Source organism: Sardina pilchardus, chromosome 3, assembly GCF_963854185.1.
Source record: "Sardina pilchardus chromosome 3, fSarPil1.1, whole genome shotgun sequence".
Classification (NCBI taxonomy): domain Eukaryota; kingdom Metazoa; phylum Chordata; class Actinopteri; order Clupeiformes; family Clupeidae; genus Sardina; species Sardina pilchardus.
Genome location: NC_084996.1, coordinates 17,300,120 through 17,323,412, shown reverse-complemented (window position 1 = coordinate 17,323,412; position 23,293 = coordinate 17,300,120). Strand labels below are relative to the sequence as shown.

The window sequence follows — 23,293 nt, the reverse complement described above, 5'->3', positions numbered from 1 at the left end:
AACTTCAGCATGTGTTCCAATACTTACGAAGGAGACTGTATATGCAAAAACAAACACACAATATGCACACACTCATTTACATACACAAAAGTAGGGTATGGAGAATTAAGAAGCGTGATTTATTTTTGCAGAGAGAATGTGCAGGACTAGCCTCGCGAGCCATCCACGTACTTCCAGGACCAGGCTAGTGCAGGACTGGGCAGTGGTCATATTTTGTACCAAGCACTTATCATGTTGTCTTATCATCATAAGACTTATAATTGAAACCATAATGACCATTTCAGTTGATTGTTTTAAATAATTTCAGACATTAAGTGTGTGGATGGTAAAACAGAAAAGTTAGGCCTAGATCTAATTTTAAGTTGGCTACAATGGCATACTGCTGCAAGAAAAAATGGGTTTGCATTTCATGCTGTTCTTCCAAGAAGGTAATGTGACTTGCTGTTTTTATGGACAAATCGCTATTTAGACTAACTTTAATACCTTATAGCTTCTACAAAATGGGTTGAGGGCACACAGCTATTAGGATGTCAAAGGTCATGGTCGGTGGTATTTTCAGCCATTTTCAAATGGTGTCTATTCATAATTGAAAAGGCATATCGCCACAACAACATATCTCAGGCCAATAATGTCATGTTCATAGTACATAGTCGTAAGACATGGATGACTATTTGGATTAGCAAAAATCTGAGACTATGATCCTATCCAATCATTTTGTATTGAATTGACATGGAATAACCACAGACGTTTCTTTCATTGTACTGATCAGTTTCTGCAACAGCGGCTATTAACTTATATTTGTGATGTCTTTTATTCTATCACAAGCTCTTATTTTGACTCCTCTTGTGAGAGCGGAAATTGCGCACACTAGCTCTTTATTTTATGCAGTTGATTTGCCAGTTTGTGTTTGAACAGAACACATGTACATGATCTAGCTAGTGAAGGTGACAGATAACAGTGACATGAATGGACGTTTAGAAATACCCGTCTAGTCGGCTTGGATCACATCTACTAGTAGTTTTATCTTTTGGGTCCTCTGTGTCACCTTCCTCGTGGTGCATGGTAAGCATATCTGTCTTGCAAACCAAACCAACGTGAAAGTAGTTTATAGACAACAAAAATGTGAAAGTGGGTGTGACTTTTCGCAAGAAACAAACGGGTTTTTCCGCCGAGCAGGGCAGGGTAAAATCGTCTAAGTAATTTGCGAACAAACTTTAAATAATGTAGCTAACTAACCCATGATGTAAGGAAATATAGCTGGCAGGGGTAACTTAGAGGACTGTCGTCAGTGTGTTCAACACTAGGTTGGGTGACCTAGCGTCATTTCGAGCTGATTCATTTTACGTGTGAATAACCTTGTAATGATACTATTGTATCAATTTTATAATACAATGCTATGGGATGCAACCGAGCTAACACCAACTCAATGTAGCGTTGTATCGTCGCGAGTGGCATGACGTTGGCCATTGTGTAATTGAATTAGGAATATTTGTTATGTTTCCTAGTGCTGATATTGCGTGAGAGCAAGTCAAGGGATGGTGGGCTATGACCCACACTCCAGCAATGTCGTGCTTAGCCCGGAGGAGGCAGCTTTGGCTGGATCCGCGGCTGGCATGGTGACCCGTGCTCTCATCAGCCCCCTGGACGTCATCAAAATCAGATTCCAGGTAAAAATCCCAAACTACTTTTGACATGGAGCTATGACTACTGAATGGGCGTTGTCTCTGTATTGTGAGCCGGTTTTCCCCCACCTCAAACCGCAGAGCAGAACAGAACAGGCCAAGAGGACATGGCATGGTGTAACTTTTTGAGTAATGTTGCCAGGAATCACATGACTGTTTTCTTGTTGTGATTGGATAGCCTTTACTAGGCTTCCAATGATGATTAAAGTTGTCCACATTAGTTACCTAATAGCCTATAGTAAAATGGTGATACACCATGGCTTGGCTGTGAATCATAACCGTAACATTGTCTTACAATAAGAACAGCACATGTTTGTGTTGAGGCTACAGAGCAGTTCCTTAATCCTGAGATTGGAACGATTTGTTTGATGAAATGCAAAGGGACTTATTTACACTGTACTATTTTGGATATTGTTGTGATGAAACAGTTACACAATTAGATTATACAAGTTCTGTTCCTATACTGATGCTCATTCTGATGATGATGATGATGATAATTATAAGAGTGATTTATAAGAGTTGATGTGGATCATTTTGTGGATAATGATGGAATTTTAGCTGACAGCGCTGTCCAAGTGTTTCCAACCTGTGTCTCTTCTTGCTTGTGATTCCTGCGAACAGCTGCAGATCGAGCAGGTGTCCTCGCGGCAGCCACAGGGCAAGTACTGGGGCCTGCTGCAGGCCAGCCGCTGCATCTACACTGAGGAGGGCCTGCCTGCGTTCTGGAAGGGCCATGTTCCCGCTCAGCTCCTCTCAATCTGCTTCGGCGCAGTGCAGGTATGGCAGCATCAGGCTGCATCATCACAGGTGCCATCTTAATCCCCTCCCATTAACACACAGAACAGAAGCTGTTCAAAATAATCTGGATACTACTGCCAGTCATGCCGGAAGCTAACATTTGCAAGCGTCAGACCACGTCCCTTACATGAGCCCATCTACTGCAAATTGTGTGATCATCATGTGATTGTTACGATGTTATTTTGACTGAGTGTTGTCGACATCAACAGTTTGCCACATTTGAGATCCTCACGGAGACTGTGCACAAGAATACAGAGTACAGTTGCCGGACCCCCGGGGTGCATTTTGTGTGCGGCGGGTTATCAGCATGCTCGGCCACTGTTGCCTGCCAGCCATTGGACACTCTACGCACCCGCTTTGCTGCCCAAGGAGAGCCTAAAGTGAGAACATAGACTACTGAGAAGGAGAATAACAGACCAATTCATATCCTTAGAAGATAAAACTAAAACCTCAGCTTCCTTTGAACATAAAATGCTTATGGCATGCATCAGTCTGTTCATTTTGATTAACCTTTCTTTTTTTCTTTTCTTGCAGATATATCGAAATCTTAGACATGCTGTATCCACCATGTACCAGACAGAGGGGTTGTTTACATTCTACCGTGGCCTGATCCCAACACTAGTGGCGGTGTTCCCCTATGCTGGCCTGCAGTTCTTCTGCTATAATGTGCTGAAGCGTCTCACTGAACCTCAGAACTCAGAGTCTTCGAAAGGTTTGTGTCCTGTTGACCTTTGTGACCATGTAGAACACAAATGTAGGTTTCAAGTGCGATTGGTGTCATCAAAACACTCATTTGTACATGGATGTGTAATAAAACTTCTAATTCTTACAAGCATTCTCTCAATTTCCCACTGTAGGTGGCGTCCGGAGCCTATTATGTGGTAGTTTGTCTGGGGTCATCAGTAAAACAATGACGTATCCTTTTGACCTCTTCAAGAAGAGACTGCAGGTGGCAGGGTTTGAGGAGGCCAGGAAACCTTTTGGGCAGGTGGGCTGAAGAACTTGTCTGAATGAAACCTTAATGCTCTGTGTGCACCTGTCACTTTCCATGTTATATCATAGAATCAGAATATATGCTGAGGCTATGTGTAAATATTTTTGATGTTGAATGATTGTTATTCATTATTATCATTCATTATCATCAGCAGAAGTTTGAAGGACATCTCCATTTTCTTGGTTTTATCTATTTTCGGTATAGTTGATCTAATCATGGCTATGCATGAAGTGTCAAACTTTTCTATCTGAATAATATCATGTCCTATTATTTACCACTTCCCTGATGCAGGTGCGGTCATACCAGGGTTTTCTGGACTGTGTAGTACGCATAGCCAAAGAAGAGGGAGTAAGGGGCTTCTTCAAGGGACTTTACCCTAGTCTGGTGAAGGCAGCCGTCTCAACAGGCCTCACCTTCTTCTCGTATGAAGTCTTTGTCAATCTCCTGATCAGTCTGAAGGAGAACCACTGAGACTGGAGGACCGTCGAGGTTAAAGGACCTTTTGTACCTCTCAATGGGGTGGGTTGGTGTAAGGGGCACAGGGTCACAGAACCACGCACACTGGGAAAGCGCACACTGGGAAAGCACGCACTGTGGGAAAGTGCCACGGGGTAGATACTGACCAGATCAGTCATTGATACAACAGGTGTGCCGATAACCTGTGTCCCTTTAGTGCAACTAAAGGGACACAGGTTATCGGCACACCTGTTGTATCAATGCAGCAAGGAGCATCTAGATATTACAGGATTACTACACTGTCACATGTGTATCCTGTCAACATATTAAATATTCTATGAATATTCAGTTCCAATTTGATGAACATGAAACTGTAGGTGAAAGCAGGCCTAAAGTCTCCAGTATCTTGTCTGTCTAAATGGATCTGGATTTGGTGATGCATCTCTATTTGACAACCAAATGTTTTACACATTGTTTTGGATATTATTTGGATATAGTTTTGGATAGAAATATTGGCTATGAAAAGTACAAAACAATACACTGTACATTTTCTCATCATGACCAGGAAAATAAGGTTAATATCATTAATGCATTGAATGGCAGGAAACTGAAATTTTAATCATTTGCTGAAATTTTGAGGTTTTCTATGAGTATAACTACCCCTTTTCAAGTGCTCTTGTTTGAAGTGGTGTCAACATTCTGCATACATTACAAGCAACAACAATTATTGTTTTAGTCCCTTCGTCTATGTTTTAACTGGTTCACTTCACTTTTTTGACTGTGAACTTTCACAGACTGTGCTTGCTCTTTTTCCACAAGATTCCACAAGCAGCCTGGAGCTTTTTTTTTAAGTGGTCTGTCAAGTGTCCAGTACCTGGAGCTCCCCCTTGTGGTACTTACTAGTGATAACATATAAGATACCAGTGCTCACTAGAATGAGCAGTGCAAAACTACCCACTCCATTAGATGTGTGCTCGATTGGTTCAGTTGTAGGTACTGACATTGCATTGTTATGATGGGTATAACACTAGCTTTAAAGTGTCTTACTTTTGACAAAGGAAATGTCTCAGTCGAATTGTGAGTGTTTTTGCCAGGTGTTTTTTTTTTCATCAGAGAGGTCACCCTCATGGTAAAATGCAGGTTCAGACACTGACTGTAGTCCTCATTTGTTTACTGCAGCTGGAGCTCTATTCTCTCCGCAAATCAAGTCCTCAATGTTTTATCATCCCACTAGTTATTACAAGAAGTCAGATATTGTTGTTTGTCATTCTGTTCTGCAGTAGTAACATGAGAGGTGTGTTTCACAGGGGTTTTCTCTTTGACCTGTTGTCACACAAATGTATCCAAAGCTGTTATGATTGCATTTGTTTGTCATATGTAGTTGCATCATCCCATACCAGTCTTTTATTTGTGTTTTTCTTTTGGCTACATTGTTGCTGTTCTGTAATAACATATTTATAATAATATTTATGTTTTAACATTCTCCCACATTCATTTTACTGTATCAAAGCATTTGTATATCATGTCATATACATAGAATATCATGTAACAGGACATATTTTGTTATTAAAGACATTTTTAAAATGATATTTACCGGTCTCGTATTAGGATATTTAAATGTGAAGTCTGATCAAAGTTTGATGTCTGCATAATCACATCAATGGTCCCCATCATTGAAGAGTATTATCAGATTGAACACTAGGGGGAGACAAACTGTCAATTATGCGAAGGCGGAGCATCGTGTGTTGCAGAAAGTGAGACGAGAATTTACTTATTTACTCGGGTAATATCGTTACCAGGTTTTATTGCGAACGACCCATCGTGCAATACACAACTAAGTAAGTATTAAACATAATCATATTTTTCTAGACTGTAATAACTAGAGCTTGTCTTTCTGGCAACCACCATCACTTAGCTTAATGTGGCTGTTAGCTTGTTATCATCCCAACCTATCTGACGAACTTGGCTTGAAGGATTCCGACCTAGCCAAGCTAGCTAACTAGTTGTTATGAAGACAGCTTTAGTATTATTTATTATCAACAAGTTGCAAGTGTCAAAAATTATCCTGTGTCATTGTATGTCTCTGTTTACAAAATCAGAGAGTTGTGTAGTTTGAAATCAGTACTGGTCAGTTATTTGACGAGAATCATCTCGCTATCAGCTTTTCTAAGCTTCTAGACTTCAAACGTTAAGTGGCGACCTTCGCAATTAATATACTCTTTACCATTGACTTGGATGGCATCATACTTGATTCTTTAAATATACTGCATTCAGACCACAGGTACCTACATGTTATTGTACATGAATGTTTAGCTATACTGAAAATAAGTGGGCATCATCGGTTTCGAGAGTGATTGATTTCAGAATTACCATGCATGCCCTCCCATACACCAATAGTGCATTATTTTATTTATTTATGTATTTATCTTACCCATTCAATGTGTAACTTAGCCTATTAAAGAGCTACAGAGTAATATCGTTGTTATTTGTGAACTTGATGAAAGAACAATTCTTTTTTTCTGAACCTGTCTGATATAATCCCCTCTTATCCCCCTATGAAAGATGCGCTTTTAACACCGGTCAGGGATGAGTCCAGATTGATGACTATACATTTTCCTACCCGGCAGCCACGTGCAGTTGTGCATTGGTTACTGTATAGTCAGGTTGAACTTTAAACGCCCATATTTACTTTGAAACAATCCCATGGTAAATTGAGGAATAATGTCACTATCTGCTCTTCTAAACTAAAATTAATCTGACACATCAATGAGATGAGAGAACATTTAAGACAATCTTCAAATAGATGGACATTTTAGACCAATAAACAAGCTTATCAATGTGGAAATATAATTTCAAATTCTTGCCAGCTTTCTGTAGACCTACAACTCTAACCACATCAAACCCAGCATATCCCCTGATTTTGTAAGTCCTTAAGAGTCCTGAACAGACAACTTGATTTATAACTTTACTACACCATTTTCATCTTCATCTTCATCATCTGGCTGTCTGCATAAGGGAAGGAGGCGTATTCTGGCTCTTCTCCTTGCCCCAATGGTCAGTACACGGATGTCTTGAATGAACTGTTTTGTTCAACCTTACAGGTTCCTTATCTCGGACGAAGTAAATGCGAGGTCCCTGGCGAGGAGTCTGGTGAACGGAATGGAGGGCTCAGGGAAGGAGGAGTACAAGATCCAATCTTTTGACATGGAAACTCAGAAGCTACTTAAGACAGCCCTTAAAGGTGAGTGAACATAAATCAGATCAAGCAAGTTTCTGAGAAAAGTACAAGGACTTTTTTCCCCCCTGCATTCTGACAGTCACTTCTCTGTGCCCTAGATCCCAGTGCGGTAGATCTGGAGAAAGTATCAAATGTTATCGTAGACCAGTCTCTAAAGGATCAGGTTTTCAGCAAAGAATCGGGGAGGATCTGCTACACCATTGTACAGGTAGGTTTCTTTGCACCTCCCATAGCAACCTTTCAGTAACCTGCATCCTGGCCTTGGGACCCTCATTTGTTCATGTGGATCTGCAGGCAGAGGCAAAGCAGAACAATGGCAGCGTGTTCCGCCGTAATCTGCTCAACCGCCTTCAGCAGGAGTTCAAAGGTCGAGAGGAGATGCGCAAGCGCTCCCTGCAGGAGTGGGTGTGTTATGTGTCCTTCATCTGCAACGTGTTTGACTACCTCAAGGTACTGCCTGATGCTGCTCACAGACCTCTTACTCTGTTAGAGTAGGTTTAAATGTAACTGAATATGTTGATGTGTATCACTAAAGTGCTTATAATGACAAAGTACAGAAGTCAGCACACTTGCTCCCTTTCAGTGTAATTTAAATCAGGTTCCCCAAATAACAGTAACGTTTTTAGCTTTCTGCTCTTCAGACTTGTACAGTACACAACAGAAAGTCAGTATCTTAAATAGTTCTCTCAGATCACATGACGGTCACATGATGTGTGTATACCCCTTACACAATAAACAATGTACACAGTATCAGGTTCACAAACACATACAGCATATTTAAACATATCTGTTTCAGAATAAAGGCTAAAAGGTTACCATGATTTCAGTAAAGCTGAATTTAATTAGGGATGCCTCTATGTCTTTCCTGAAACTTTTAAGTCCGACATCCCTGAGTCCTATTTTTCAGAGATGACACGTAAAGATGTTTTTTGTTTTTATCGAGAAATTACAGTAGTCACTATAAGTAAGTAAGCAAAGCATATATCTAGAAATGACACTCAGAAAGATAGATTAATAGACAATTAAGTAGACCTCCACATATGAAATGACAAAACATAAATGTTCATATGAGTGGTCTAAAATCCTGCAGATTTCTATACTTTTTCATATTGCGCTGCCTTGGACCCAGCACTGTGATGTGTGCACAGCGTGACAATGTATAGGTGACATAAAAACGAATGCATTTTTATTTCGTTTATATAAATTTAACGTAACATCCCAATTTCTCAAATTACAAATGCTTAAACAACTAACAACTAAACTGGACTGTGATCATAACAAATCCTTTTGGATGGCATCTCAGTACATCTGTTCAGTACATCCTGAAACAAGTAGCGCTTAGATGAATCACAATGTATGCTTCCTCTGTGTCTCCACTCCTAGGTCAATAATATGCCCATGATGGCTTTGGTGCATCCAGTTTACGACTGTCTGTTCCGGCTCACCCAGCCTGACTCTCTCAGGAACGAGGAAGAGGTAAAGCGATGAATCTATTTGTCCATGCAAACAGAATCATCTGATGGTGTCCAGAGACAAAAGTGGGTACTAAATGATTTCACGCAAACCTTTAGAACAATGGTGGCAGTCAGCATTATGTCTACACATTCCTTTATTTCAGAACTGATTACAGTTAAACTATGACCGAAACGTTGTAAATAAATATGCATGCATAATGGACAGTGTGCGGGATTTTCTTTCACAAGTTTAACTGGGTAACCTATTCCGACGCACCTGTCCCTACAAAAGAGGTGTGCAAAAGCGTTTTGTAAACAGAACTGATTACAGTGCATTTGAGATGATATGGATTCTGATGATGTCATGTCATTCTGAATGATTTGTTCACCCATATAAACGTGATATACTGTGTATTATGGAGACTTGACTGAACGTTGGTGTGTCTAGCTTACCACTAGATTGCAAATACTTCAATTCCCCAAATATCAAAACAGAGTTTTAAGTTGATAATTTACACTCGTTATCGTCCAAAAATAGACCCTAGATTGTTCTTGTATAATATGCTGTGGTATAGCCTTGTCTTTCCTTTTTTTTAAATGCACAGCACGTTTTAAACGTGATGTATTAAAAAAAAAAAAAAAAAATGACATAGATGTTTCTGTAATATTGGTTAATGGAGCTGTCAACGATGTCAAAGGCAATGCACCTGACAGCCCTTTCCCCTTGTCCCGTAAGGCGATGCACCTGACAGCCCTTTCCCCTTGTCCCGTAAGGCGATGCACCTGACAGCCCTTTCCCTTGTCCCGCAGGTGGACTGCTTGGTGCTCGCACTGCACCGCATCGGGGAGCAGCTGGAGAGGATGAGCCTGCAGCGCATGGACGAGCTCTTCTGCCAGCTGAGGGACGGCTTCCTGCTGCAGGAGAACCTCACCTCCCTGGGCCGCCTGCTGCTGCTGGAGGTGCTGGAGTTCCGGGCGGGCGGCTGGACCCTCAGTGACACGGCACAGAAGTACTACTACAGCGAGGTGGTCGACTGAGGGCATGGTGTGGGAGGAGAGGTGAGCGATTTAGGCAGGTGACACAGAAGGTACATTGGGGGTGGGGTGGGTGGGGGGACATAGGTGAGATGTTTACAAGGATGTTGCAGATTTATTGGACGAGGGACTTGTGCAGGTTGGAGTGTTTAAGGGTCTGAGGTAGTGCTGAAGTTGAAGATGTTTAACAAGTTTGATTTGGCTTTTAAAAAGCTGGCAGTGTATGCTTACTTAATGAGGTAATATGGGTTCTGGTAACTCAGACATGAACGATATGGATGATATGTGTATTTAAATTTTTATTTTGCTTATGCACTATGCCATTTGCACCTATATAATTTAACATACTTATTTTGAGGCTGAGATATTAACCAACAAACTGATTCAGACATAAAACTGTTTCGGAGGGTAAAGTGAAGGAGATATTTCCATGACCTAGGAAGGCATTTTAGTGAGAGCACCAGAGATCACCTACAGCTACAGTATGGAAACAGAGGTTCCCTTGATTAACTTAACAGTGGACTATGTGTTCAAATTACCGGTAAACACTGCTCAGCTTTTGCTACTGACTGTTAACTTTAGCTAATTCTATATAATAATATATATCATTTGCATGTTTTGTTTCATAAGACAATTACCTCTGGTGCTAAACCGTTATGATGCTTTAAGGGATGATTTGCCAAATATTCAAATTTACAGTTACTATCCGTGGACAAGATTGTCATAGGAAATGGAATTCATTACAGTACTATGTTATCTCAGTGTACACTGCAACACAAAGACTGTGAGGACCCATCACTGTACTTGGACCTTACGTATGGTCAGACTAGCTACACAATGTAGTTTTCCCTGGAATTGTAGCAATATTTCATTTCAAACCTTTACCTATTGCAGCTTTAAAATAATGTTTACATAATGCAGAATATCTATTTAAAGACATGGGAACATGACGTTCATGTAAACACTAACATACAAACAGTCAACAAATCAACAAGAGCTGTCAGACTGGGGTATAATCAGCAATAGTTTTTAGAGTATTGTTGCTGTGCCTTTCAATCTTGCAATTGTGGTATTTTATAGTACAGTAGCTCTGGAGTCACAACTTTTTAAGGGGTTAAAATCTCCTTGGATTTTGTGAACATATAGCAACACATTGACTTGTGAGGTGTTGTTTTAGCATTGTTCTGCTTCACTTAGAGGAGAGTCTATTTTGTTATGAATAGCTCAATGAAGCTCAAATTAGTCATGAACTTAAAGCAACACTAAAGCACTTTTCCTCTGTTGCACGCACGCTATTTGTTTATCCACCAAATAACCATGTCCACAGACAAGGTAGAGCATGTTGCATGATTTTATGAATGTGTGATGTATTGCGACATCGAAGCAAGTCAAATTTGTAGTTTCTTGGGTCTCATTTCATCAAACTACAAGTATGCTACCCGATCTGGTAAAGTTACATAGTGCGGTTTTAGCCGGCAGAGGGCCGCGAAGTGAATGCAGAAGAGCCGTTCACCCTGTTACGAGTTGATGAACCGCTGAAATCATTTTGGAAACATTATGTTACGGTACGAAAAACTCTTTAGTGTTGCTTTAAAAGTATGAGGAATTTGTTATTTTGTATTTTTCCAAAGACTTATCAAGCTGGTTGACACGCACAGTACTTAATATGTCAGCTGCAGAAGCTATTCTTCGTACATTCATCAGCAGATTCCATTTGTGTTATAACACATGGACTCGCCATTTTCAAATGTTATATGATTGTTGCTTTGTTGGAATATGTAGAAGGAATACATTTGTCATAAGTTTTCATATGAAGTGTTTTGTATATTTCTACAAATTTCTAGAAAAAATCTGTTCACTTTTCTTAAGCGATTGACTGAATCCTTTGAAAAATGCTGGCTTCAATAAAGATCTCACAAATGAGGTGAATTTGTGATTAACAGTTAATGTTGTGTACTGAAGACAGCAATTACAAGCGCTTGGACAAACAAGGGCAAAACTACATTTCTATTCATTAAAGATATTAATTTATTTTCACAACATACAAGCCCTATCATATTTCACACAGATGCCCTCTCTGTTCTACAAGACACATCAAAGCTTTCCACTGTATGGACTGCACTTCTGCAGTCCACAAGCTATGGCATTTTTATCAGGCCCTCTTAGTCTAACCTTTTAGTCAAACACTTAATCGTTTTTCTTTGTGAACTCCTTTTTCCAACATGACAAAGCATTTCACAGCCTCTCAAAAGGAGACTTGCCGTAATTCCTTTTGCAGAGTGTCCGGTGTCAGGAAGTTGGCATCACCTCTTCAGTAACACAAGGTGAAATGCATGTGTTATATACAGACCCAGCACAGACCACTGGGAACACAAGATCACATATTTTACCTCCCTCCCTTGTTTGTTTGAGAGGTAGGAAATTACACTGTCCATTGAAACACAGTCTGAAAGCTGAACAACAGCAGTTTTACCACCAACGATAGTGTGCATACGCTCTGTTGGCCTCTGCCATCTTGTGTAGTTCATGCTTCTTCTTGATCACGCTGCCTTCATTTGAGAAAGCAGCCAACATCTCCTGGGAGAGTTTTTCATACATGTGTGTGCGGCGGTGCCTATGGTCCCGACACTCTGTGATTATCCACTTCATGGCCAAAAAACGACGCCGGTTCTCTGTCAGAGGAATCGGAACCTGCAAGGGGCCAACAGTAACAGTTATAGCAAAGATCCTTCATTACTGACAAAATAGAGCAACATAATGCATCTCTATGGAAGAGAAATTCAAACATTTCCCGTCTGCTTAAAGAGGCGTGTCGCAAAGACGTCATAGTGGGATATCGATCTCTGTCAGATTGGCAAGCAGTTCAGTTCGAATGTAACGTTACTTTCTAGGTCTGCTTAAAGGGGGATTTCGCCCCCCCCTCCCCTTTGCGAACACAGAATGCGGAAATGGTCGAACGTTTGCGCCTCTCGCTCCACTTTAACCCTCTCTGGTAACAGTTATAGCATCCATGAAGAGCTGAAGGAAGTTCATATCAATTGTGTCTTTAGTCCACCTTCATGTGTGGACATACACAGCTTTCATGGGACCCGGCGTGACCTCACCTGATAGAATTTGCCCCCTTTTTGTATGCTGGCTAGACCAATGACTGGCTTGCAGTTCTCCAGAGCCTGATGGAAGATGGTGTAAGGATTGCATTCGATCTCCAGCTTGGCTGCTGGTCCAGCTTTGTGATATTTCTCTACCTGTTTCCTTTTTATGCTCTCCAGGGTCTGAAAGGTGTAAAGAAAGAAGAAGAATGTGAGATTAGATCCAACCTGAGGTTTTACAGACAGGTTGTTAAACATATAAAATGTTGAGCTACAGCGTCTGTGTTCAAGCATAACTATTACAGGTAAATAAAACCCACAGCAAATAAGATCAGTAAGAATTGTATGATATTCAAATTTGCTGTACATTGGGATTTAAACGTTCAGGCCAACTTCACCAATTCACACTAGTACGTCAACGTACCTCAGTCAAGATATCCCTGGCAATAATCTTTTTGCCTTCCATCATCATCATATTGACAAATTTACTGCATAAAGAAAGAGGGAAAGGGAAGCGATTGTGAGGATTTCATTTTGCTGTTTATTCCATGCATTGATGAATGAGGGGGTACTGAAAACCTACTTCATTAACGGATCATTGAAGCCCGAGCTGCTGACATCCGACACAGCCGCCTTGATTGGACGAACTTTCTTCAACTCACGATCCTCAATTTCTTCGGGGGTGAGCTCAGTCTCAGGTTTGTCATATGCTTCCCTCGATGACTCCGGCCTCAGATAGTATGGATTGTACCGACTCCATCTCACTAACGTCAAACTTTAAGACAATGTATTCGCACAGAAACCCACGTTACAGTAATGAGTAATGATTGGATATGCTCATCAGACTCACTCTTACAAGCCTACCATTCAGAGACAATAACGTTAGAGCATTAGAACATCATGCCGTATATTATTAGCTATTGCAAGTACCGTTAAGAGCATTGACATTGTATATAGTAGACAATTATTGATGGTGCGTTAAGGTTCATGGTTAGGTTACGTTAGCTAATAACATTGCCATCCCTGCTAGTCAGTTCAGACACTGATATGCAAGAGATAAAGAATACATAAATAAATAAACTCTCACAAACCATCCTCATTTAAAACGTGAAAATATGTAGCCACGTACAGGAGCACACATTACGTTGAAGATGAGTAAAAGTCGGTATACATACCTCGGACTCCAAGGTTTAAGCAAGTGTGTCATGTATGCAGCCATGTTGAAAATGCGGAATGTCAGGAAAGGACCTCAGAAACAGGCAGAGAGCATATTGCCTGTTTAAAAAAAAAAACAAGCCAGAATCACTCTGTTCATCATGCCCATTATATATTAATGATTTAGTGACATGCAATGTTTAGGTTTTATTTCTCACAATTTTATAAATGTTAATATAGATTTACATGATGCAATAGCACAACGAGTAAATACCATTCATTTTAATGCCACCCATTCATACGAGCACAGTTTACGGGACGCTATGAGAGGCTATGGCGTACCAGGAAGGCGAGTCGCTGGAATCATGGCTCAGTGAGTTTATTTGCTCTCCACTCAGTAATTTGCATGAAGAAATATATCAGACCAATAGCTGTTCTTGCATTATTCGTGAATGGTGTGATGATGAATGTGCGTAACGATACCGCTGATGTCAAGTCACATTGTCGTATTTAGCTGTCATCCCAAGCTAAGGACTAGCACCATTCAAACCCAGTCTCGACTAAATGATGCTGGGCGACAAGCTCTGGAGATGTCATGCGGTTTAGCAATCTGTTCCTTGGCCCCAAATAGCAGAGCACACTGGATAAAATGTGTGCCTTTGTAACTAGCACTGTCCCAGTCCATATAACTTACAATTTACGTGTACATGCATGGTCTTGATTTAACGTTTTGTGAACTGCTGGAAAGCCTGTGGAGCGCTGATATCCTGTGGCTACTTTGTCGCAAGCACTCTTCCCTTTTGCTACTGTCAGAATGTGTGCCATGTTTTGGGAACAAACCTTCTCTGATAAGCTTGAGTTTTTTATCAAGTGACTGGGAATAGGTTTTATATGGCGCTATTTTTATCCTCTTCAGACAAAGCCACACACCCAACTAATAGGCAGGAAGACTGGGAGTACATCATTGGTTTCTGCGACCAAATCAACAAGGAACTGGAAGGGTATAAACATTCCTACAAATATCCATGTCAACTTTCCTCTTAGGTACTTTTTGACCTTTCAATGTCCCTCTTGTTTTCCAGACCACAAATAGCAGTTAAACTACTCATTCATAAAATCCACTCACCTCAGGAATGGGAGGCACTCCAAGCTTTAACGGTTAGTAGGCTACAATCATTTTCAGCAATGAGAGTCAGTGTTTGTCATCTGCAGTCTAACTGCCTATACTTATATACCTCTTGTGCATTATGCAATTGCAGGTATTAGAGGCATGCATGAAGAACTGTGGGAAGAGGTTTCATAATGAAATTGCAAAGTATAGATTCTTAAATGAATTAATCAAAGCTGTTTCACCTAAGGTAAGCTGACTTTTTTTTTTGAGACACCGGTATATTTATCAACATGGAAGATAAGGAATTTACCGGGACTTTTCTGTCTGTAGTACTTGGGAGATTCTGTTCCAGAGAAAGTGAAAACCAAAATAATAGAGATCCTGTATAGCTGGACCGTGGCTTTCCCCAATGAAGCCAAAATCAGTGATGCATATCAGACCTTGAGAAGACAAGGTAAGAGTCTGTGTGCCACCCACCGCTAAAGCACCCTCTCTACAGCAGGCCCCTCTCATGTAGGATGCTGTTTGATGAACCCCCTGTCTTCTCTCTGCAGGACTCATCTCCTCAGACCCAGAGCTCCCTGTTGACCGGATGTTGCTACCCTCTCCTCCGACACGGGCCAAAAACCCTGTGTTTGACAACGAGGACATGGGAAAGGTGCGTCCCGACATCGTCTTTGTGACAAGACGAGTGACTGAGTATGGCAGCCACCTGACCAAGGAGTGGAGTGGGCTGACTTGTGTGTGTTTTTTATTCACAGTTGCTGGCAGAGCTGCTGAGAAGTAAGAACCCAGAGGACCTTCAGGAGGCCAACCGACTCATCAAGAGCATGGTGAAGGAGGTGAGATACACCGGAGCCTCTGGCCCTGAGTCAGACCAGACAGTAGACCTCTCTACTTGACTTAAAAAGAAAACATTTTAAAATGCTAAGAACTCTACTCAATATCTACCATAACACTTTGACAAAATGTCTGATATTATCTGTGGCTTGTGGATTTTGGCAGCATTTGCACCAAATAAGCAACAGGGAAGCTCCTCTCACTCTTATCGTCCCATTCCCAGGAGACTTGTGTAATTTTCAGAGTGTCTTTACAGGATGACGTCAGGGTGCTGAAAATGACAAAGCGCATGAAGACCCTGGAAGAGGTGAACAATAATGTCAAGCTACTGAACGAGATGCTAAGCCACTATGACAAAGACAGGTCCTCCGAGTCAGATCGAGACCTTATCCGGGTGAGATGCAACTTCTAGACCCTTGTGCTCACTCTGCACTCTGTGTCATAATCCAGGGAACTTTACACAAATTTAGATAAAGGCAATCACAATCATTTTACAATATTAACCATCGTATTAGCTGTTATTAGTATTACTATTACTATTAACTGTTAACTATTGTATTATAACAATTATAATTAATTTGTTTTTTTCAGGAGCTGTATGACCGCTGTGACAAGCTGAGGCGCACCGCTTTCAAACTGGCCACTGAGACGGAGGACAACGACTCAAATCTGGGTACATGTCTTGGGCCATCTTTCATCTAGCTCATTCCCCAGCTTCCTCAATTCATTACTTCCTCCTAGCCAGTTTTCTTCCTCTTTTCACAAAGGTTGACCTTTTCCTCTACAGGTGATATTTTGCAGGCCAGTGATGACCTTTCGAAGGTCATTAGTCTGTACAGGAGGGTTGTGGAGGGGCAGACAGACAACGGAGACACTGATGACCCAAGGCCAGCTGGCCCTGAGAGTGAGTACCACTTCCTCTTAGCTCCAAGCAGTAGCCCTTAGAGTTCCAATGGGTATAGGTGAAGCGGGGGCCCTGATTTAAGTGGCAAAGTCTACATTTTAAACTTGAAGTCGAACTTAAGACTTTCTGTTTGCTAATTTAATACCATGACCAAGATTGGTCATTGCATAAATGATGGCCCTAGATGTGACTTCTGTATGGTGTGATGATTGTGATCAGTGTGCATTTTCATTCACTACATGATGGTATTTTAAGTTGTTAGAATGTAACACAAGTTTAAGCTCTCGGTATTTTTAGTTCTATTTAATTCCATCAGATCACTGAAGGTGGACAATCATCATCACTGTCTTGTGCCAATGTAAATACCTGTACCCTCAGTATTGCGCAACATGGTCATTTCTGTGCTTATCGTTTTAACCGTCTTCCATCACCTGCGATTCCACAGGTAATGCTGGTGGGGCTGAAGTCACAGACACGCTGATTGATCTGGCAGGCTTTGATGCCACAAATCCTCCATCTCCACAGTCAGTCCCTCCCCCAGCCATCTCTAATCTCTCTCCAGCCAAACAGACGGCCACCTCCATTCCGGTCCTCCCGCCTCCGCCTCGCCGATTGGCTGGGGCTGCGGGCAGTCATGCCAGTCAGACTTCAAGCCCCAGTCGACACATCACCAAGCAGTCTGCTTCTCTCTCCCTGCTCGATGAAGAGCTGCTATCTTTAGGTGCGGCGCTTCTGTTGCTACATGTTGAGCTTATCCTCTTTAATTTAGAGATTGTGACTACAGACGTCTTATTAACTATTAGCACACTCTTACAGTCTTCAGAGAATATTAAAGACCCACTCTGCAAAAGTCAACCTTTTAGCCATTTTAACATGTCCAATTAAGTGTTTTTAGTATGTTACACAAAACATGTAATGAGCAAAATGACCAGTAGACACTGCTAAGCTTTTCTGGTTTAGACGTCTTAGAGTAACAAATCAGAACAGCCCTTAGTTGGATAGAATCCAGTCCTGACTGAACTTTGTTGTTTTTAGGGTTTAATAAATGGCTGGAGTGGGTCTTTAGCAATAAGTAATTTGTCTCATAAAAATAGGACTCTCCAATTAAAATATGAACACAGCATGCTTACAGCTCTCTTGCAGTAGAGAAGAAGGGATGGCAAAACTAATGTGGGTAATGTTTCTGTTCAGGCCTGAATGACCCAGCCCCAGGTCTTAATAACCAAACACAGAAGGCAGATGACTTCTCCAAGCACCAGTGGGCATCATTGCAGGTAAGATGTCCTTCGCCTGCTTCAGAACCCAAGGCCTAGATATATAGGATATTAAGCAGTGGCTATGATTAAAGTCAGCAGTCCAATCCCATCTTGTGAATTCACTGACTGCCAGGGAAATGACCATTAAGAAGGGTTTTGGTTTGTGAAGAGGGCCTATTGTAAGGCTTATCACATTTCACTTATGATTCTAGTGAAATGGGACGATACCTTATGGTTGTTTTCTTCAGGTCACCGATACAGGTTTGGATCCATTCGGCCTGCAGGCCACAGGGCCGGTCTTCTCCGCAGCACAGCCCGCTGCGACTGTGTTCCCCCCTACCAGCCAGACATTCACAAATAGCGCCCCCTCTGGTCATGGTCTTCAAGATCTTTCCATGTTGAACTTGGGGGAGCCTAAAAGGTAGCTATAAACACTTTAATTTGTTTGATTACTTTTATGTGTGAATGTATTGAAAATAGCAGATGGGATAACACCAGAACCGTACTTATCAGGAACAGTGCTGAATGGCATCCATTATACTGACTTTTAAACATCTAAAGTCCATGTAAATTGACTGTTCTGCCATTTTGTTTGTCTTATTTCCTTTACCAGCTTGCCTGTGCAGCCCATCACTGGCAACCCCTTTGTAACGGCCGCTGTTCCTGTGCCACTGGTCCATGCCGCTCCGAACCCTCTCCTCCAGATGGGGGCGCTCCCGGGCTCGCCCCTGCTGAGTCACACCCGTGCCCAGGCCATCAGCTCTGCGCCAGGAAGCCCCCTCTTCCGCTCGCTGTCCCCCGCCCCTTCCTCCCTGCAGGGCAGCCCTGCCAAAGGCCCCGAGATCTCCATGGCCAACCTCCATGTCCCGCTTGATGCCATTAAGCCCAGTGAGTTGACATGCATCATACACAGGAAAAGGAAATGCTTGAAACAGTGTTTGAAATCAGGTGCTTGGGACACTTGAGAGCTGGCACTTTCAGGATGCATATTTGACCCTTTTTTTAAAAAAAATTTAAAAAATTTAAAAAAGAAGACTTTGTTGAACAGATTTCGTTATCAAGTTTAGGTACACATTAAAATTAAATTTGTAAAATGACTCACATCGAGTTCAGTTGTGCAGGCATATTTCCCACCTCCCAAATTCTAATCACCTCATAATCATGTACACTAATTTGAATTAAATTTGAGAAAGTTCTCCGCGCTTCTGCAGTTGTGCGACAATCTGGTGCAACCAGGCCAGGACAGATAGTGTATGAAAGGAAGAGGAATGCCAGTGCAACGCAGATGTCTTCTTTTGTATTTATTTAAAAGATGCAAAACATTGACGTTTCGACGTTACAAACGTCTTCATCAGAGTCCTTGTTCGAATTAAGTCACTGAGTATCTCAATTTCCATTTCCGTCCTTCAGTCTGAGACAGCCCCTTAAACTGACAGTTTGGGGGGTTTCATCGCTGCTCTCATTTGGCTTGTGATTGTAATATAATGTGTGGTGAGGGAGTGTTTGTGTTTGTGTTTGTGTTGTTCTGCAGGTAAGGTCCTGCCTGTGACCGCGTACGACAAGGACGGGGTGCGCGTGCTGCTCCACTTCGCTTCTGAGTGTCCGGCAGGCAGACCAGACGTGCTGGTAGTGGTGCTGTCCATGCTCAATACAGCGCCTTTGCCCATTCGCAACGTCAGTCTGCAGGCAGCAGTCCCCAAGGTAGGAAACCATCTGTGTGTGTGTGTGTGTGTGTGTGTGTGTGTGTATGTGTGTGTGTGCGGGCGCCTATGTGTGTGCGTGTGAGAGACAGAAAGAGAGACTTTAATGCGCACATACACATACAATACACACATATACACAGAGGAGTTCACAAAGCATTCTCAGTCAAGTGTTTTTTCATCATCGTGGCTTTGACCTCACCTGTTTCTGTTTCAGTCCATGAAGGTGAAGCTACAGCCTCCATCAGGAACGGACCTGGCACCATTTAACCCCATCTTGCCCCCACCCTCCATCACCCAAATCATGCTGCTGGCCAATCCCCTGAGGGTACGTGTGTCTATCAGCATGGCAGACAATCAATACTGAGCATCATATTACACTATTGATAGCCCACTGCTGCCTTTTGTTCTTCACCTAAATGCACTTTGCCGTTATCTGTGCTATTCTGATTGTGTTCAAATATTCATTTTCAAGTAAGTGAAATCACTCAAACCTTTAGCATGCAAGAAATCAATGGCAGCCATTATGCAGTGGAACAGTATAATCAGAGAGGGTTGAAGGATCTTTGATGTAATGCAGGTGTATGATCGACTTAGACAGTTTGTAACACACTACATGTATTGTGTGTTCCCCTCTAGGAGAAGGTGCGACTGCGCTTCAAGCTGATGTTTCTGCTCGGCGAGAGGCAGTACGCTGAAGTGGGCGAGGTGGACCAGTTTCCCCCGCCAAGCCAGTGGGACAAACTATGACCCGTGACCTCTGAACCCTGACCTACGGCTCCGGACCCTCTGTGTCCAGTGACCGCCTCCGCAGGGGAGAACGCCGGGAGGTGCGGGGGAAGAGTGCTGTTTCCAGGTGTCGCGCAGCTTGCACTAACTGTCACCCTTGTCATTCCAGTGTGCTTCTCATTGTGTTGCTGACCAAAGGAGAGAAAAAAAAAATAGTGCAGGTCCACCAAGTGTAAGTATCACATCTTACAGCGCTGACGAGCAAAACAACGCTTCGTCCTGACTGCTGAACACAACCACTGTGTGTAATGTGGGCTAACATGGAAAACAGGACACAGTCCCATAATGTCCTGCATTCAGATAAGCACACAGATGGACAGGACCATTTCTCAATCCCTGTGGAAGTGAGATGACATAGCATAGCATTTCATAGCTAATTTTCCGTTTATTCCGTTTATATTTTGGTTATGAAGTGGACCAGGCAAAGTTATCACGATGGAGATTCAGACGGGACCATGAGTTAACCAACCTGTTATTTACATACTGTAATTATTTTCTGTAATATAAGCTGAATCAGTGACTAGCACCTTTAAAGGTACACTAAGAAAGTTTCACCTTTCCAGCAGCTGAGCTGCCTGTAGGTGGGTTTAACTGCTCCTTGTGTCGATGGCCAGAAACATCCAAACATATGGGTCTACTACACACTAGTCTGGCCATCACCATACTAAGCACAATCTTTTAAGATTGACCATTAGTCTGGGGAGTCTGCGCTTCATTTCAACTACATAAGAGGCGTGATCAATGGTATAGTTCAAATGACTGTATGCTTTTGGATAGTCCTTCAACCAATCAGACCAACGATCCGGGTACGCTTTTTGGATAAGCTAGTTTGTGATTGGACCCAGAAGATGTGGACAGGAAGCAGGAGAGATAGATGTGCAGGTTTCCAGCCTGAGCTGCAGGGCGAAATCCAAATCGCCGGCAGATCAGGCAGGTTTACCCAGCCTAGGTCCACACTATAATGAGATGAAAATGAATCCACATCAATGGGATATACTGGCTATTTAAGGATTTTCTCTTGACAGTTACTAATTGTACCTTTAAAGATGCTACGGTAGGTACAGTTGTGGTGTCAAGGGGTCTGAAAGCCTGACAATTTCGATGGCCGGCGCATGTAGTCCTTTACGCATTTCACATTGTGCCAGAAATTTGCCATATTATGTATTATTCCTAAGCCCCTCTTCCCCTGACACATCTTACCAAAGAGTAAATACCCTCAAAGGCTCCACAGGAAACAGGCCACCAGTATCCAGACAGGCTTATGAGGTTACAACTACACCAGTGGAGCTCCAGTGTCAAGGATACTAGTTTGACATCTGCAGTAATTGTTTACGTTATAGTTGAAGTGATATTTTACATTTGCAAAGTCGAACCTTGGATGTGTACACCACCTCTGGATAGTGCGAGGAAAGTGACACCAGGAAAGAGAGGTTCACGACCATTATCTCCTCAGCAGAACAGGAACTTCTGGGAGTTAGAATAACTTGCTTTGTTAACACTATAATCCATCTGAACCCCTGGTGCAGTGTGATGAACCCCTGGTGATCACTACAGAGCTACTGATGTGACTTAGCCCATTTTAATACCACCATGCCTTTTAGCTAAACAAAAGTACATATCATAGTTTCTGTTTACTGCAGTTACATCTTTAGGGCAAACCACTATTTCAGGAGCTTGCTTTGTGGAAAAGAACTGACAGGAAGCACATGTTTGTGTTAACATAATGCCCTTGTAGTTAGGAGAGGTTATTTTGAAGCCAGTATGTGCAATGATGTTGGGGCCACTGATGGGGTTTTAGTCAGAAGACACAATTTCATGTTAACTTTCGTCTCTGACTCTGAGTGGTGGATTAGTGAAAGATGTTCAGTATACTGGAATATCACAGGAAACCCGGAGCCTGTTGGATCAAACTGTGCTGTTGTATCTACTTCACAGGTCCCAGAGGAACGCTTACTTTTCTACATCAGTAGTGTAACCTCGTCCACAGCCTAAAATATACAAAACCATTTTATGTGCAGGCTGTTATTTATTTATTGAAAGAGTAGTTTATTGTATTCTTCCGTATTTATATTATGACAGTATTGTGATTGTATTGTATGTGCTGCAGTTAGTCGCTGTGGTATTACGGACAGCGAGTCCTTACTTGACCAAACTTTCCCCCAGGCTGACCTCCCAACATCAGCATGTGTTGACATTTATGGATAAATAGATACAATTGTTCAGTTGATATTTATGAATTTATGAGGCATAATCGCAACAGGTCACCCCGTACAACGTAGAAGGGCAACATGGAAAAGTGACCCGGAAAGTATTTGTATCTCTAGGCATATTTTGCCCAGGGGAACGACCATAAATGAAGGACACATGAACCTGTTAATAAGACATTAATATGGTTGACAATATTTAAAAATGGGAGAATCCCCTTTGTCATAAACACCTCAGCTGGCAGTGTTCGTCTAAATTCAGCAGTTGCTGGAACATATGACCCTGCAATTGGTACCACAGGTACCGAGTGTACCATTGAATCAGAAGTTTATATCCAGCGTCTATTCATGCATTCTTGTGGTGACAGCCTTCAGTGGCTTATCAGATAAAGCAAGGTGTAAATGCTAATCGGTTTCACCTTGATTTTGCATTAAATGAAGGTATTACTAATGTACCGGGGAACTGTGCTGGCTTTGAACAGCTGGCTTTCAAAAGTATGTGGGGTTGACAATTACATTGTGACAGGCATACAACTCCATATAAACATATCTGCTGTTATGTGTGATGTTGCTGATGTTCAGATGTTT

At 42.0% G+C, this 23,293-nt stretch overlaps 4 protein-coding genes across 4 annotated transcripts; 3 read left to right on the top strand and 1 right to left on the bottom strand.

Moving 5' to 3' along the window:
* The first annotated feature begins 893 nt into the window (after window positions 1-893).
* slc25a19 (solute carrier family 25 member 19) lies at window positions 894-5,517 on the top strand. The gene is made up of 7 exons (XM_062532227.1): window positions 894-1,062; window positions 1,506-1,667; window positions 2,304-2,459; window positions 2,690-2,860; window positions 3,015-3,192; window positions 3,338-3,468; window positions 3,766-5,517. Exons 2-7 carry the CDS (start codon window positions 1,536-1,538, stop codon window positions 3,943-3,945), a joined length of 948 nt encoding a protein of 315 aa, XP_062388211.1. The 5' UTR covers window positions 894-1,062; window positions 1,506-1,535; the 3' UTR covers window positions 3,946-5,517.
* Window positions 5,518-5,649: 132 nt separating this feature from the next.
* Window positions 5,650-9,692, top strand: mif4gdb (MIF4G domain containing b). Its single transcript, XM_062531150.1, has 6 exons — window positions 5,650-5,768; window positions 7,032-7,171; window positions 7,267-7,376; window positions 7,463-7,618; window positions 8,552-8,644; window positions 9,433-9,692. The coding sequence occupies exons 2-6, from the start codon at window positions 7,090-7,092 to the stop codon at window positions 9,658-9,660; spliced, it is 669 nt and encodes a 222-aa protein (XP_062387134.1). The 5' UTR covers window positions 5,650-5,768; window positions 7,032-7,089; the 3' UTR covers window positions 9,661-9,692.
* Window positions 9,693-11,661: 1,969 nt separating this feature from the next.
* mrps7 (mitochondrial ribosomal protein S7) lies at window positions 11,662-14,021 on the bottom strand. Its single transcript, XM_062532226.1, has 5 exons — window positions 13,922-14,021; window positions 13,330-13,521; window positions 13,171-13,234; window positions 12,762-12,929; window positions 11,662-12,348 (listed from the first exon to the last, which is right to left on the bottom strand). Exons 1-5 carry the CDS (start codon window positions 13,963-13,965, stop codon window positions 12,127-12,129), a joined length of 690 nt encoding a protein of 229 aa, XP_062388210.1. The 5' UTR covers window positions 13,966-14,021; the 3' UTR covers window positions 11,662-12,126.
* Window positions 14,022-14,094: 73 nt separating this feature from the next.
* Window positions 14,095-23,276, top strand: gga3b (golgi associated, gamma adaptin ear containing, ARF binding protein 3b). Its single transcript, XM_062532223.1, has 17 exons — window positions 14,095-14,274; window positions 14,818-14,902; window positions 14,984-15,059; window positions 15,161-15,259; window positions 15,343-15,466; window positions 15,567-15,670; window positions 15,774-15,854; window positions 16,109-16,246; window positions 16,444-16,525; window positions 16,640-16,756; window positions 17,202-17,477; window positions 17,948-18,030; window positions 18,261-18,433; window positions 18,626-18,900; window positions 19,544-19,713; window positions 19,930-20,040; window positions 20,352-23,276. The coding sequence occupies exons 1-17, from the start codon at window positions 14,235-14,237 to the stop codon at window positions 20,460-20,462; spliced, it is 2,145 nt and encodes a 714-aa protein (XP_062388207.1). The 5' UTR covers window positions 14,095-14,234; the 3' UTR covers window positions 20,463-23,276.
* Window positions 23,277-23,293: the final 17 nt, after the last annotated feature.